Source organism: Melanotaenia boesemani, chromosome 18 (assembly GCF_017639745.1).
Source record: "Melanotaenia boesemani isolate fMelBoe1 chromosome 18, fMelBoe1.pri, whole genome shotgun sequence".
Lineage (NCBI taxonomy): Eukaryota > Metazoa > Chordata > Actinopteri > Atheriniformes > Melanotaeniidae > Melanotaenia > Melanotaenia boesemani.
The window spans coordinates 4,302,806-4,318,919 of record NC_055699.1 but is presented as its reverse complement, the minus strand read 5'-3'; the positions used below and the strand labels follow the sequence as shown (position 1 = coordinate 4,318,919).

The 16,114-nt window shown below is 37.6% G+C and overlaps 1 protein-coding gene across 6 annotated transcripts in view; it reads right to left on the bottom strand.

The window, feature by feature from the left end:
• Positions 1 to 16,114, bottom strand: part of LOC121628587 (dipeptidyl aminopeptidase-like protein 6) — a 293,653-nt gene that overhangs the window by 58,392 nt on the left and 219,147 nt on the right. For 5 of the 6 annotated variants that reach the window (XM_041967678.1, XM_041967679.1, XM_041967675.1 and 2 more), the window contains 2 exons: positions 2,376 to 2,470; positions 1,816 to 1,890 (listed from right to left, as the gene is read on the bottom strand). In XM_041967678.1, the coding sequence (XP_041823612.1) occupies positions 1,816 to 1,890; positions 2,376 to 2,470 (170 nt within the window). Of the gene's footprint in view, positions 1 to 1,815; positions 1,891 to 2,375; positions 2,471 to 2,550; positions 2,729 to 16,114 lie in introns of those variants that run through there. The other variant, XM_041967680.1, reaches the window with a different exon arrangement.

Sequence of the window (16,114 nt, the reverse complement as noted above, 5' to 3'; positions counted from 1 at the left end):
CAATGTACCTTAATCTGGCATCAGAAAGGAAAAACAAAGTAAATGGATCAGCGAGCATTTCACAGCAGTCTCTGTGGCCCTTCACTGGCTGTCTGTAAGCTTCAAAATAATTGAACTATTTCAGTGCTTGTTTTTAAAACCATAATTGGTCAGGCCCATGTCAATTTATGTGACCTTTTAAACCCTTGTGATCCAGCTCAACCACTGGGACCCATCTAACGATTCCTAAATAACAAGTTGTCACTAAAGGTGATCTGGCCTTTTCTTATTGGGCCCACCACACAAAGAGCTCATACAGATGAGTTTAGATTCCTCTTTTAGTAAAGTAAGCAAGATAAAAGTTAGTAAGTGCTTCACAAACAGAAACAAGAAAATAAGAAATACAACAAAAGCCTAAAGAAAAGCCAGTTAAAACAGGAAGTTTATTAAGTTGCTTCTTAAAAGTCACTTTTAACGGTTGACCTTTTTAATTGTTTGATAATGCTGGAGTTTTGTACTGTAATTGTTTCAATCGTTTGTTCCTGATTTCATTACTTGTAGAATCTGTAAAGCATTTGGGCTGCGCAGTAGTCATTACCAAACTGCTACGTATCAAATAGACAAAAATGCTGATTAGTTACTGCTGTGATGAGATGTAACTACAAAAACAAACAAACAGGAATGTCTCTAGGAACTGCGGGAAGCTGAAAGGAAGATGAATACAGGACTTCACAGTACACATGCAAACATACTTGTTACAACACATAGAAAACTAAAGGAGGAGCTAATTAAACGATCTGATTATTTGAAAAGTCAGAAACCAACATGGAGCAGTGGTATTAAAAAAAAACACATCCACACATGGATCAACTCTAAAAGATGATGCAGAGCAGAAGGCATGCATGAGATATTTTCAGGAGACATCACACCAACAAATCTATCACAAGCCAAGTGCATAATGATGCTGTGTACATTTTCACTTCAGCAGAATGCATGTTCTCTCATTCTCTGTTCACTCACCAAAGGTTCAGCATTCATTAAAGGTGCACAAGTGTAGTAAGTCACTTCCCCCTTGGGACACATCCACATTCAAATGTAGATTATGCAAACACAGGGTTTAATATGTATTTGATCTTCACTGTGTGCTGCTACAGTGAACATATAGGAGGACGAACTGTCATCTATCAAAGTGATGGAGCTTTGGATGGATAATACATGCAAACACATGCAGTACAACACACTCCACTGTGTCGTAATGGTTTCTGTTCATCTCAGGCAATAACACAAGATTATATATCTGCAGGCATCCTTCACAGACTAACAACAGAAACAAATTCTCTCTACAGCATCTCGGTGAGGCAGAATAAAGTGAACACACAAACACTAGCTTGCCAAATGATTCAATATATCTGATCTACCTATATTAGGAGCTGAAATGCTTTGATGCATATCAAGGGGCTGGCAGAGCTGATGTAGTCATGGGGCACTTTATTCTACAGCTGCACAGAAATGATAAATTCCTAACCAATACCTCCTGCTCTCACTGCCGATCTCATCTCCTTCTGCCTGTGAAGCGCCGAGGGGTTTGTTTGTGTTTTTGCTTTCCTCGCTACAGTTCTGCTCGGCTGTGCTAGTCCCCGCCGCTGCCGATGACAGGAAACGGTGTGCGACAGGCCTTCACAGCCTGCCATGATTACATTTTTCTTCCTTTGCTCCTTCCTTTTCCCCCCATGCCCCCACTCCGCTGCATGCCCCCTTCCTCTTTCTCCTCCCTCTTTTAAAGCAGCTGACATATTTGTCAGTTTGCTAATTCAAATAAACATATGAGAGGCTCACCGGTGCAACGTTGTAGGCCAACAGCACATGCTTCATGTCAGGGGACACCTCATACTTGCTGGCTTTGTACATTTCCTGTGAACCAGAGGAAGATGTAAGTAAAAAAAAAAAAGTGCACGTAAAAAGATGAGAACTCTAACCATGCGTGCTGTTTTCATTAAACTACTCCTTAAATGCCTGTCTTTGACAGATTGCTTGTCTCCTGAAGCAAATGGGGATGGCATTAATCTTTGCACTAGGGCTTGGCAATTTGATGGCAGACATAATGTTGTGTATCGTCTCCTGAGCTAATGCAGCATTGAAGCTACATCTCCATTTGAATGTTGGCCCACATAACTAAGCTCTAACTTTTACATTTGCAGTTCACATTCCACTGATATAACAGCTCGTTTGATTAAGTTTTACTAAAAATATATATTTATATATAAAGGTTTGAGGGGCTTTGATTTGCTGACCCTTAAAGGACAGCTTTAATTTAATTCATGAACAGCCAAGGTCAGCTCTTTTGTCCCGCGGTTATAAGAAAAAAAGATTAAAAGAAAAGGTTAAAAAGGACTTACAAATTTCTTGTTATGCACCAAGATGGTTTGTTCATCTGTGTCAATGTTGAACTTGATGACATCCCCATCCCGGTTACGGTATAATAGCTCATTGCCTGTAAGGAAAGATGAAGAATGAGGGCAAAGTTACTAAAACCATAAAAAATAAAAAATAAAAAAAAATACAAGAACTAACTGCTTAATCCATTTCATGTTTCCAGCATGTTCTCCACCCATTTCCACTGTCCACTTACAGCAAGGAGATATGACGACTCAAGGAAGTCTTGATTTGGCTTAAAGTCAGGGGGCCTGAACCACTTGAACTGGCTCCTCTGTTTGCAGCAGTAATGGGTCTACATCCCACGATTTTTCCAAATTTCTCACCAAATCTCCCAGATTGTGTATAATCACATTCCAAAGAAAATCTTTTCCAGTTGCATGTACTCAAAGCCTTTAATTTTTGATCATTACCCAAAGATCAGGTCATAGAATGTAGTAACTCCAGAGCTTTGCATCCCTCTTCACCATTAACTCAACTTGTGGTGTGTGGAGGTTAGGCTCAGCTGTAGGGGGCAGCAGTGGGGCTGTGGTTCAGGGATTGGTGGCAGGTGGGACAGACTGTCACAGCAGGACTTCATCAGTAATCACTGCCTGTCTTTATCTGCACTAGTGTGCAGAGAACCCAGGAGAAAAGATGTAGACTGGAGCAGACAGCCAAAGCTGGTTGTCAGACTGCCCAGCAAACCAGTAAATAAAAGTGTTAAACATAACCTACAAGTTTTGTTGTTTGGCTGTAAGCAAACTTTGATAGTCGCAATCCTGCTACAACTTGGTTCAGGGCTAGGAGGTCTACTGATCCTCAGGGCTATGTTTCTTGGCCAGAACACTCCTGACAGGGTCTACCAGGACAGGCAATTGACTCCTATTTTTCACAAGTCAAGGCTCATTTACACTCCCATTACGTCTGTAAACAGGTATGTCTGTTTCAAACATCACCGCCATCATTTTTCTACGTGTCCTTTTATGTTTGCATAGTTAGCCAATACATCCACTGGAGGGCAACGCAGAGTTCCCCTTCGAGTTGTGACGTCAGTTTCAGAAAAATGGCAAGATCGTGAAAATCTCTGTTCTCAGAAAAATGCATTAAAAGAAGCCACCACAGCGGCCATTAAAGACATTGCAGCTTCCTCTTGTTTGTTCCTTGTGCTGGTAGCACGGCAGCTATGTGACGCAAGAGCTGTGAAAACAGTCCAAATTATGCGTAGATAAAATAGATGCCGGAGATGGAAGGAAGGCTGCGTATCTTTAGCGTGAGGGTTTATTCCTTTTTCAACACCTGAATCTAATTAAATGGATCAGACAGCCTGTCAAGTTCTGTACAATGAGTCATTAATTTGAGTCAGGTGTGTTGGAGCAGGGATACATGGGAAATTGCTGGATTACAGCCCTCGTAGGACTGAACTGAGTAGCCCTGGCATAGAGTATAAATGGCCCTGGAGATTAGAGAAACTGCATCGCTTTGGACCGCATACAGGGCTGTCCCATCAGTTCTATTACAAGAGGACATAGTTACAATATTATATTATTTGCTCAAAGACTAGATGCCAGTATCTAGTGTACTCTCCTTTACTGGACTCGGTATTGTTTTATTCCAACAAGTCACAACATCCTTTAGACCTCGTAGCTCATTTCTTTATAATTCAGTGTCCTGTCCTCTGCAATCCATGCTGGGGATGGTAGCATTACGTGCAACACTTTCAACCACGGGACGCCAGTTTGAGACCAACAAATGACAAGTGCTTTTTAACTATTAGGCAGTAACAAAAAAGTAACAAAAACATCACAACACGGATGAACCTGGTGATAAAGAACATGAAATCAACTTTCTTTTTCATGTAAAAAGGACATAAAGTATTGCTCTTACAGTTGGACTCTCCTTGTGAAACGCTCCAAGTGTGAAAGCAAAGCAACATGATAAAAAAAAAAGTTAAGTGGACATTAAGCATTAAACATTTAACTTTTACCCTCTACTTCGACAGAAGTCTAAATCTGAAGAATTCATTCAAGCTTTTACAAGTTAGTAAAAACATTTACAAAACAAATACTTGTCTCTGAAAAAGTGAAATAGGTGCTGGCATAATTGGAAAAGGAACTACTGAGTGTAAAGTTATTACCTGTCACAAGCATTGACAACATAGTTACCTTTTTTAGAGATGCTTTTATTTACTTACTTTTATTAAATGTCATAGGGATATTAATTCAGACGTATCTGAGAGCTATCAGGAGCCAAAAAGCAGAATGTCTAATAATTATCTTCATGCCACTTAATGGCAATGGTAAGCATAGCAGAAACAAATCTAAAAATGTGGACTGAAAGGAAAGGCTGTGCAGTTGCTTGGGATCACAGTTTTGGCCTCAGCTTTCAGACTTCTTTGGTTGCAACATTCAAGGTCATATGTTTTTAAAATATCTCTGCTGACAGTTAAACACTATTACAACCAGGACAAGAATCTTTCTAGCTCATCACTCAAAAAGAAACTTATATTTAATTCACAAATTTCTGTGAACATTTTATAGTCTTGACTGAAGTGTGGTAAAAAGAAGCACCCTGATTTTTACAGGCAACAACTCAGCAGCAATAATCTGCTTCATTTGGACTGAGTAAGCACAGTTATATGATTTGATCAAAGAAAACAACCCTGCATCAGATTTGGATTTAAATACAGCTGACTCCTGACTCATGAGCTAACCAACTGTAATGTTTTCAGATGGGAGCTGCGTGAAGAGCTCAGATGTGAAAACTACAGAAACATTTTGCTTCTTGTGTCATTACAAGTAGATCTAGCTTATTTCTCCAAAACCAAAATAGAGCTTTGATTTTTTTCAATAAATTTAACAAACGGGCTCTAAAATCAAACACTCTTGACGCCATAATGCAGAACATCTTTCACTATATGTCAATACAAACGCTTCCAGCAGTGACTTCAGCCCACTAAAGGAAATTCTTCAAGGGAGCCATTATTTGGCAGATGTATGAAAGTTCACGCTGCTCCTCATCCATCAGGCCTTTATCAGTGTGGGATACGTTTAATATGGCAACTGCCCCTTTTCACCTTCAATCTATCTGTGCTTCTCTGTCTTATTGCTTTAGTGATCCATAGGCGCACGAACAACCACGCCATTTGGTGAGGTAATTAGAACCCAGAGATTGTTATGCAGAGTGCTTTCTATCTGCTAGCATATCTAATTGTCCATTAGAGGTGACAAAATTACCATCACAATGGCTTTAATAAAGGATGTGCTTGGTATAGTAGTTTCAGACAGTTTTAGATTGGCATAGCCAAACAGCTTTTGTCTCCTTGTTTAAAAAAAAAAAAAAAAACTGTTGGCATGCTAACAAGAGTGTGAAATGGACTCCTTCATGGAAATCATGGTGATAAATAAAAGGATGCTGTCTCATTTTCTTTCTCTCCCCTTGTCCCAACCCAAGTCATTACTTTAGTTTGACTTTGTTTGGCATCTTGATAAACAGTCTACTTTTATAAATGAAAAGGTAATTGGAAAGTAGGGGCATGAATGAGGAAAGAGATAAGTTGGCGATAAATCAGTGGTCAGGGAGATGGACTGGGTTTTATTTTTTCTTTCGTGACTTACTTTGTTTTCACAGTGGGGCTTTTGCTTAAACTCAGAGACCTGCATCTCTTTAAGACACCTTTTTCATCTCTATCTCTCGCTGATTTACCAATCTTCTTCTCAAACCAAGTGCCTCAAGACACCTCGGCTATACCACAGATCTTTCAAATCTTTCCCATCGCTCCCCCCATTTATAAGCCCTCCTGCTACGCTCATCATTCTAGACCTTATCATCCCTTCTTCCCCTCTCCAAGTCTTTGTTTTCTGTTCTTTCATAGACATGTTCTATTACTATACCCAAAGCGTTATGTCTTCCCCTCAGTTTGTCTCTTTCTAGCTATCTTTCTTCCCTTCCCTAACACCTTCACTCACTGTGGATCTGCCCAGGGCACTGTTTTCTGCTCTGATCTATACCTTTTCAAGGCACTATGTCTTATTAATACAACCTCCTGCCCAGGGCACAGCCCTAACCCAGCTTCACTGCAGGGAGGCAGGGGGGTGAGGCACACATAAGCGGGAGAGAACAGCCAAACCTTCACATACAGTTTGTTGGAATGAGGATGGAGTATGGACTTAATTTAGAAAAATCATTGAACTTGGAAGCAGACATTTAACGTGATGAATGTATTTACAATGAATTTTATTTAACTCCAGATGGCATTAACTCACAATATTTAATGTTTTATCACTTTTACTACATTAAATTAGTTCATTTAGACCTATCTTTGCATGTCAGGCCCAAGTCTTAAAGGATGGTCTGAGGATTGCCACTTTCTCAACAAATACATAAGAAAAAGAGTTCAGAAACAATGTTTGTCAGAAAAATATAGAAATGGATTTTTTCTTCTACTACAATGCAGAATATCATCAAAACATTCAAGAAATATGGAATTTCAGTGTTTAAAGAGCAAGGGCGTTCGATTCAAGTTGGATGATGCATTCCTAACTAGTATCATCATTATCAGTAGCTGATAAAGTCACATCGGCAAGAGAATACTGTTGTCAGGCTTTGTCAGCACTGCAACACAGACTTACACTAACATGTCAATCAAAACCTTTCCAAGCACAACCCTAAAATTAACCCTGTCCTGAGGTGGTGTCAACCCCAAGGCCACATTTTTTTTCCAGGGAAATCCATTATTTTTCCAGCAATAAAATGCAAAACCACTATTTGCACACATTATGAAGGCATGGCTGAGGAAGAGGATGGTACTGGGATTGAATAAAAGTTCAAGTAGATGTGAGAATCACCACTCATACAGTTTTCTTCATTCATTCAAGTCAGCTGCACTGTTAATGTTGCACATTCCTCTATCCAAGCCATCCTTTATTTCCATTCATATTTTTAATTTTTCATAAGGCATAACTCCATTCACTGCACTTCATGCTCCTCCTCTGTGTTTTCCAGAATGACAGAGTTAAAATAATTCAGGTGCATTAAAATAGTTGAGGTTTCAAGAGATAAATCAATAAAAAAAGCCCCAAACTCTGTATAGAAACTAATTGTGTCTATATCAGGACGTGAAGCTTTTATTAGCAAACACCACAGAACATCTGGAAATGTCCAGTCATGTTACACACGAAAATTATACAAATCACAAAGAAAGGACTTGGACACAGCAGCTGTAGTGGATTTGCTGCTTTAAGGGTCTTAATCTCCAACCGCTGTCTTGACATAATACATCATCATACGATTACACCAAACACAGCAGCTTTTGAATTGTGTAGTTTCTCTAAGCTATGTTGTTAGCCGCGAGGTGAGCCAGGTTGCAGTGTTAAGTTCTGGAAGAAATGGGATTTTTCTTGTCTGTTCCAGGTCATTTGTCCATGCCCAACAGCTACAGCTGATGACTAGTTTGATAGAAGTGACAAAAGCTGCTGTGTGAGAATTATAGTGTCCCCTTTAAGTCTGCAGGAAAGTAACAAGGACAAATATTCTCATTGGTTGGTTCAGATCTGCTGTGAAATATATTTTATTAAAAATTTAATCAGCTTAAAAAAAAAAAAATCCCCATTTATATTTATAGTGCTGGAGATTTTTACATATATTGTTTCTAAAAAGAAATTCTCTGTGACAGATGTAAATTTTTTTATACTCATGCAAAGCTCTTAAGTCAGAAACCTGAAATTAATTTCTAAATAGCTTGATGAATGAGCATATGAACAAATGAATGCAGAGCATAAAACATGAAACCACCCAGGCTGCAGCCAACCTGCTTTATGGCCAGTTCTAAAGGTGGAAGTCATGTGTGTTTATCAGGAATGCCAATCATTGTTGCCTGCTTGCTTCATTACTCTCTGACTCTTCAGCTTCTCAATTCACCGTTGGGGTTGAAATACAGCGTTGCCAATTTATTTTTGCTTCATGCTGTTTAGCTCAGGAAATACAGATAATGTTTTTATTTCTGTCTCATTATTTGGACCCTGTGCACCTTGAAGCACCATGGGGTGGAGGTGGGGGATTTTTTCTATAGTAGAGCAATCTATTGACATACCACAGCGAGATCAGCACTATGATCAAAGACTAACAACTTTCCCATTAGATTTTCACATTGAGGTCCTGTAAATAAGGAGAAAAAAATCGATAATCCGCTTTCATCTACAACTGTGTTTCAAAGTTTGTGAACTATTAGATGTTCCCTCTACTTGTAAAAGAAGATATGACAAAAACAAACAAACAAACAAAAAAATTTACTCAATGATTAATGTACAGAAGATAACGTTCCAATTACATATTCATGAATGTTAAGAGTAAACAAAGTGGGGTTAAAATTTAATCTAACATGATGGTGAAATGAGTCAGGCTGCCCTGTCCTTTTCAAAGAAATCAGATCTATTAGAGTTTGATCTTTACAACACCTTTGTGGGATTGTATCATGGCATGAACAAAGAAAATTCCTGAGGAAAAAAATAGAGTTCATGCTGGAAATGATAACAAAACTATTTACACATGTCAAACACAGGTAGTGTAGCACCACATCACTGTGTTCTTAGCTGAGTAACAACAGCAGCGCTGGTTAGTGGCAAGTTCCACAATGCTGGCTTGATGAGTGTAAGCACACACCAAGGTGGGCCAGTCTGGCCAGTGTTCCCTTGTCAGTTTAGAAGCATATCAGCAGCAGACCAACTTCTACCACCTCTGCTACTCTTCAGACATGACAGACGCAAAACTAAGCAACAATGAGAAGGGTTCTTTTTCGTCTGTGAAAGCTGGAAGGAGAGGAGGGATAATTGAAGTGAGAGCTTAATTTTCTGAGAGTTTTGTTCAATAATTATTTGGTGATACACAGCACTGAGCAAATGTAAAATTGTTGAATAAACTAGTTGTGTTGCCTTGCGGTGTAACTCATTTACCAAATCTTTGCACTGTATTTTTATTAATTCAAAGTCTGACTCCTCAAAAGTGTTTCTGGGCAGCGGAGTAGCTTTCCATTTCTTAATGACCAAAGTGTCTTTTAAGCACATTTCACAAGTTAATACTTTCCCAAAAAACATAAGTGCGCTGTTATTTAACAAGCTGGAAAGCTGTGGGATAAACGATTTGTGAACACAGAAGATCAAAACAGAAAATTTTGTTTTAAGGGAGATGCATTAAACTAAGTGTTTCTTAGTTTGTTTCACTGTATCAGGGTTTAGACAGCTTGCCATCACTCCACACATTTAAATGTATCATTAAGCCAGGCTACAGTTATAGCTTCATTGGACCATTTAATTGGACTGCTGTTCTTTTCTCAATATAGAAGCAGAGGAAGGAAATTGATGTATTGACCAAAATATGTCAGACTCTACGATGATAAATGGCAACAGACCACCTTTTTAGCTTCGTAAAAGCTTTGGCCTTTTTTTTTTAATTAGATGCAAACAATCGCCTGTGATCATTAATTTGTTACTAGTCTCTTTTGTTACTTCCATCTTAAAATCTCTCAGGGAAAGTGTGAAGCCTGTGTAGAGCTCCATTTTGAATCCCATTGAATGTATACATGTAGAACAAATTTACTACCAACACATTATCTGGGTGTATTAGTCTAACTTACTTACTGAGTAGTTCAGGGCCGTACATTTTTATTTTTTTTGATTAACATGTTTACACGTACTGTAATGTCAGCTTATAGTTGGGCTACCATGATAGTTAATTTTTTCTCTGACATTATGCAAACATAGAAATAAATTAAACACATTGTAAATTATAATGGTAAATTCTGAAATGAAATGTAAGAAAAATTGAGAATAACATATCTAAAAAGAAAGTGAGTCATGTAGCAAGACTACAGCTTTAAGCAAACAAGTAACTTAACCAAACAACAGTTAAAGAATAAAATCTGTATTCATTTTATTTAATTCAGACTAGTCCAACCGATATGATTTAAAGAAGACCTGAAAGTGTGCAGTTTTTGTGATGAATCACAATAGGTATTCCTTGAAGGTGAAAACGGCTGATGTGCTGGAAACATTTAGCTGCCGTTACTGTTGTAGAGGTCATAGCATATACTTTCACACTTTCAAGCACCACTGCAGATGAAGCAAACTCAAACATATTTGTTGGTCCAACCTCCTCAGAGCCTGAGACCAAACCCAATTTTATCCAGCATTCGATGTGGTCTGCAAAAATCTCCATGATGAATGTATCTTTAATGTTTTATTATTGTATTTTATGTTTATCATTTTAAAATAATACAATGTGGCAGGGAACAAATATATGGGAAATATCCAACAGTCACAATGTGTTACAATCACAATATTCAATAACAAAATGCTTCTGTATATAATGGAAATAGGATAATCATAACTTGACAGTAAAAGTCACAACAGAGTATTTATTACTATCACATCAAAATCCCACATGTCTACAACCTCTGAGAACAGCTGAGTTGAAAATTTGTGATACATGAAGTCCTCAAATATTTCATCAAGCTCCATCTTCCTTCCAAGATGACTCCCAACGGAGCATGCAGATGTTCTCAGGAATGCTCTATCAACCCATTTACAACTCCAAAGATTTCTGTAACCTACAACCTCAATTTCTGATTAATTTTTAAGTACTGTTATCGATTCACCTCACTGCCAATGAGGTGACGGTCATTTCATGCCAGCTGTTTAAATACTCCACATAAACTCATAGCCTCTCTTGCTGTTTGATCTGCACATTTCTGATTCAATCTAGCTTTTCTCTCTGTGTGTGTTAGTGCAGTTATAATGTGTTTGTGCTTGCAAACTGATGACTGAACTTGAAAAACATGAATGTGTTCATAATTAAGATCATTAGTAGGCTTAGTGCCCGTAAAAAACAATTATAACAACGATAATGACAACAGGAACCAAACATTAGTCAGGTTCTCTTACTTGAACAGCTACACAAGCTCTTAGAGTTACTTAGCTGTTCAAAGACTGTATTTGAATAAACTATAGTAATTATCAAAATATATATCAATTAAACATTCAAAACAGTAGGTGTACAATTAAATAAGACAAATTTGCACATAGATTATTAAAAAAAAATCTTGTCTTCATTGTATTTGTATTTCATTCATCCTGCAGGCCTGTTATAAGCTGCAATGCATTGACATCCTCTTTACTGTGATTCACAAGCACAGTTAATGCAACTCTAAATATAAGTCCATTTCATGGATTGTATGCCAAGTTATGTGCAACCGGCATTATTGAGACAAGGACTAAAGACAGATGATATGAGCTAGAAATGCATTATCACAAAAGCAGATGCTCTGTCTGCCTGCACTAAGAGGATTCTGCTTATAATAGTGAAAATCTATGATTATATCATTAACAAATATAGTCAATATTTGGATTGATCAGCTCAGCCCTAGCTGTCAGGGTTGCGGCGTGGATGAGGTGAGGACCCAAGTGCAGGCAGATGAGGCAGGAGGTAGATGGGTGCAGGAGTTAAAGTTTAATTTACAAGGACTAACCTTTCAAAAACAAAACCTGGGTAATCACAACAGGGACAAGACTGTAACATGTAAATTACAATAAATTGGCAAAGAGGAACTAAAACCAAGGGGCTTAAATACACTGAAAGACTAACGAGGAACAGGTGAAGTGAATGATCCAATCAAACCAGATATATTATGAACAAAAGCAGAACAGAATAATACACAAGGGGAATGAACAACAAAATAAAAACAGGAAACCAGACTAGACAAGGAACCCTTAGGAACATAAAAGTAAACCAAAAACATTCACAACAGCAAGTGTTAAGAAAAGCTACTTCATACTCTTTTTCTGCTGACCTGTGCATTTCCAGACACATTAGAGTAGACACCTTTGGGTCTAATCTAGACTACTTTCAGCACCCATAATTAACTTTAAAACATTTTGGCCCAAAATTCTTTCCTATCAGGCTTGCTTGCTATTTGCTCATTAATCATAATATAATCAAGATATCATTAATCATAAAAAAAATTATATAAAAGAAATGTTTATTTCTTCTGCTGGTGGTCAATGTGCCCTATCTCATATTTCATAGTGAGTGTACCTCTAGCAGAAAATCTTCTGCTGTGTAGTGCATGTGTGAACAGCAACAGCAGAAAACAAATGCAGGACCATGCCTATGCAACAGCAGCATGCGAGCCATTTCACCATCGCCAAAAAAACAGAAAAAGGGTACTTAAATTAGCCTAAAGCTAACTTCTTTCTGATGGTTTTGTTAGACAGTGTTACTTGTTACCATTGGCAGCATAACAGTAAATCCTGCTAAAATATGCCAGCCTCGTTGGTAAAGAAATGTATGTTTACATTGTTTCAGTCGTTTTCATAGTCATGGTAAATGCTGTCTTTCAGTTGCAGTAAAAACAGACTAAAATCCTGTGGAAAGGCTTTATAACCTGGCACTAACGACAAAAAGCCATTGATGTTTCAAGACATTTCAAGTTGCCTTTCCCCTATGGGAACCATTCTCCCTTCTAAACACACAGGAACGATATCTGACGGTTTGATGGGATACAGTTTGCAATTTTTACGAACTCACGAACCTGTTCACCTGAGTGAACACTTCGTGAACTATCAGATGACATGCTTTCATCGGTGTTGTCAAGGCTTTTTGAGACTCTGCAGCTACTGTTGTTGCAATACGTGTTTTAGAAAGTGAGGCACTAGAATGCACTATATGTTAGAATATGATAAACGATTCCAACGTTAGAGGACAGTAAGTCTTACACAATCTCCCTTTAAGGAAAATTTGATAAATGTAAACATTAAAATTGTCCTGAAAGAGCTGCTTTGTAAATTCATAATATGTTTCTGGGTTTAATAAGTGAACAGGAAAAAGTTTCATGTTTATTTTCAGGGCAACTCTTACGATGCATGGCAACACACAATAAAATGTTGTCAGAGTAAACAGCCTACAGTCCATCATATGAGGTAAACAAAGCTATACTTCAGTCTAATGAAGTAATTTCACTGTAATTTAATGGAATTTCCTTTGATAACACAAAAAAATCACAGATGTGATGATTTATTCAAACACTGCATTAAACCCCCCCTGTGTTTACGCCTGCAGAGTCTGTAAATAACTATATAAATATAATCACAGCTGTGTGATCAGAACTGGTGGGTAAAACCATCATGGAAATATACAAGAATATGCCAGAGGCCATCATAGTCTATTTTTCATGGGAAGTAACATATGAAATTGTTGTATTATGTGATGCTTGAATGTAAAATTTTCTTTTTTTCCGTCTTTTTAGCCAGGATTCCCTAGAGGAAATTATTGTAAGTCAATAAAATCATACTGGCTACTATAAAGATAAATAAAAAAATAACTATGAAGAACAAACTGTTTATTATTTATCTTGTTTTTCTTTGCATCTTTTGTAAGTTATATGAACCAAAGATAGACCATGCATCTTTTAATTCTGCTCATGAGGATGAGCCTTAGCTTGTAAAACATACAGTATAAAAATCTGACTTCCTTTTCACAGGTTACAATGAAAATCCTTTAACCCTTCAACACCAAATTGGAAGTGTCCAGTAAATAACAAATTTGCCCTTGATGATGATGAGAATTTTGCACAGTAAAATCTTGTCAGTAAATATATCAATGAGAATTTTACAAAAACACTTGTCACAACACTAAACTTTTATTATTTTATAGGATCCCCACTGGCTGCCCATTTAATGGGCCACTAGTCTTCCTGGGGTCCACAGGAAAATTAAATTACAATAAAAATGAGTCTGAGTTTGAAGCAGGATGTTCATATTGTCTGCAGTAATTGTGTAAATTCAGGTCTTTTTACAATTGTATTTAACTTTAAATGTACGTGTGGATCCTGTGAGTTGATTCTAATGAAATATTGCTCTATAGAGCACTGTTGGCTTAAGAGAATTGGTCCTAGGATGAGGAAGTTTTAAATTAGTGCCTGTCTGGTCAGATACTTGTGGCTGTTTAACAAAACTTAACTTTTCAGCAAAAAGTGGTGGCTGTTTTTAAATTAATGCATTCATACATTCATACATTTTTGCTGAGGACATTATTTTTTCCAGAGCCACAGCAGCTTCATTGTTGCAGCTCACAAGCAAATACAATCTATCCTTTAGGCTGTACAAGTTTTAAATATGTTACCTGTATATACTTGACAACTAATTTGTCAAATCCTGCATCTCATCTAGAAAAAAGAGACTAGCCACTCCTTGGTTGAAATGTCTAAGGAGTGTTGTAATGTTAAGCATATGAAACTCCCAATAACAAGCTGTGAATAATCTAAAAATAGCTAATGGTAGAAAAAGCCTTAGCATGTGTTGTCAGCTCCATAGTTAGGCTCCAGGCAACAATGCATGATGGTCTGCTAAATCAAAATTTAACCCTTGAGGTTGTACAAATTTCAGATATTGTGTCTGAACAAATTTGACAACTAATTTCTGAAATCGTGCATCTCATACAGAAAAAAGAGATTAGCCACTTCCTGGATGATATGCATGAGTAGAGTTATTGTGTTAGGAAAATCACAAGCCCAAGCTGTGAATGCTAGTGGAAACTATAATAGTAGCATACCTTGTCGGCTCCATAGCTGCAGGCTCTGGTTCCCAATGCCTGATATTACATGTCAACCAATGTAGTGTACAGCTTTACACACTTTTACAAATGGCTAACTCATTACATGGTGAAATATATTGTAAACAAGTGGATCTAAGACTTTAGAATTAATCTAATAAAACCTTTTGGCATCAAATTGCTGTAAGTTTTTCCTTTTCTTCCCTCTTTCAATTTTTTCTTTACAAATCTTTTGAGAGAAATATGTTGATAAAGAATATATGCTGATCGGTGCTTTCCAAAGGGGCAGGAGCATTTAAATTTGGCAAAGACATCTCTTTCAGCTCAACCATCAAAGACTATTGCAGTAACAGCACCATCTCAAATTGGACATTTGCCCCTGCTGCTTCAAATGATGTCACCATTATACAAAAGCTGATCGTCTGCAACACTGAATAAACACTTTATACTTACAGCGGGTATGTGGGGTAATTTGATATGTCTCATTGGTAAAAGGAAGACCCATAGCAGAGCATCATTAAAAAAATAGCACTCACATCATTACTCATGTTTTGTAGTAGGGGCAAAGCTATAAGAAGACAATAAGGAAGAGACACTAATATTCTCTGAAGTGAGTCGTTTATAAAAACATTAGAGATGAGAGGTCATGCATCATCCAGAAACAAGGTAATTCTTGATTGTACACACATACAAATTCACATATTGGCAAAACAAACATGCCTCACTCATTTTAATCACAGCCATAAGTTATGCTCAAAGTCACAGTAATGGCACTTTTGCATAGCGACTCCTTTATAAATGGCTCTCCCTTCACCATATTTAACAAGCATAAGTGAGACAAGCGCAGTCGTACAGCGGCAAAGAAAAAAAGGAACGCACCCATTAAAATGGCAAACAGCTGCTCTGAGAGACTGCATCATGTCCCACAGGGCAGGCTTCACCTTCGTTGTGAGAGAGGGATGTTGATGAAGGTGTCTGTTCGATTCAGATGCAGCAGTAAAAAAAAATATGCATCCGTGGGATATAAGTCATGCCTGCTAACTGTGCAATTACCTAACTGGGAAGACTAAGTGAAAGCTTCAGAGCATGATTAGAATACAGATGAAGAGTTTAAGAAAAAGCA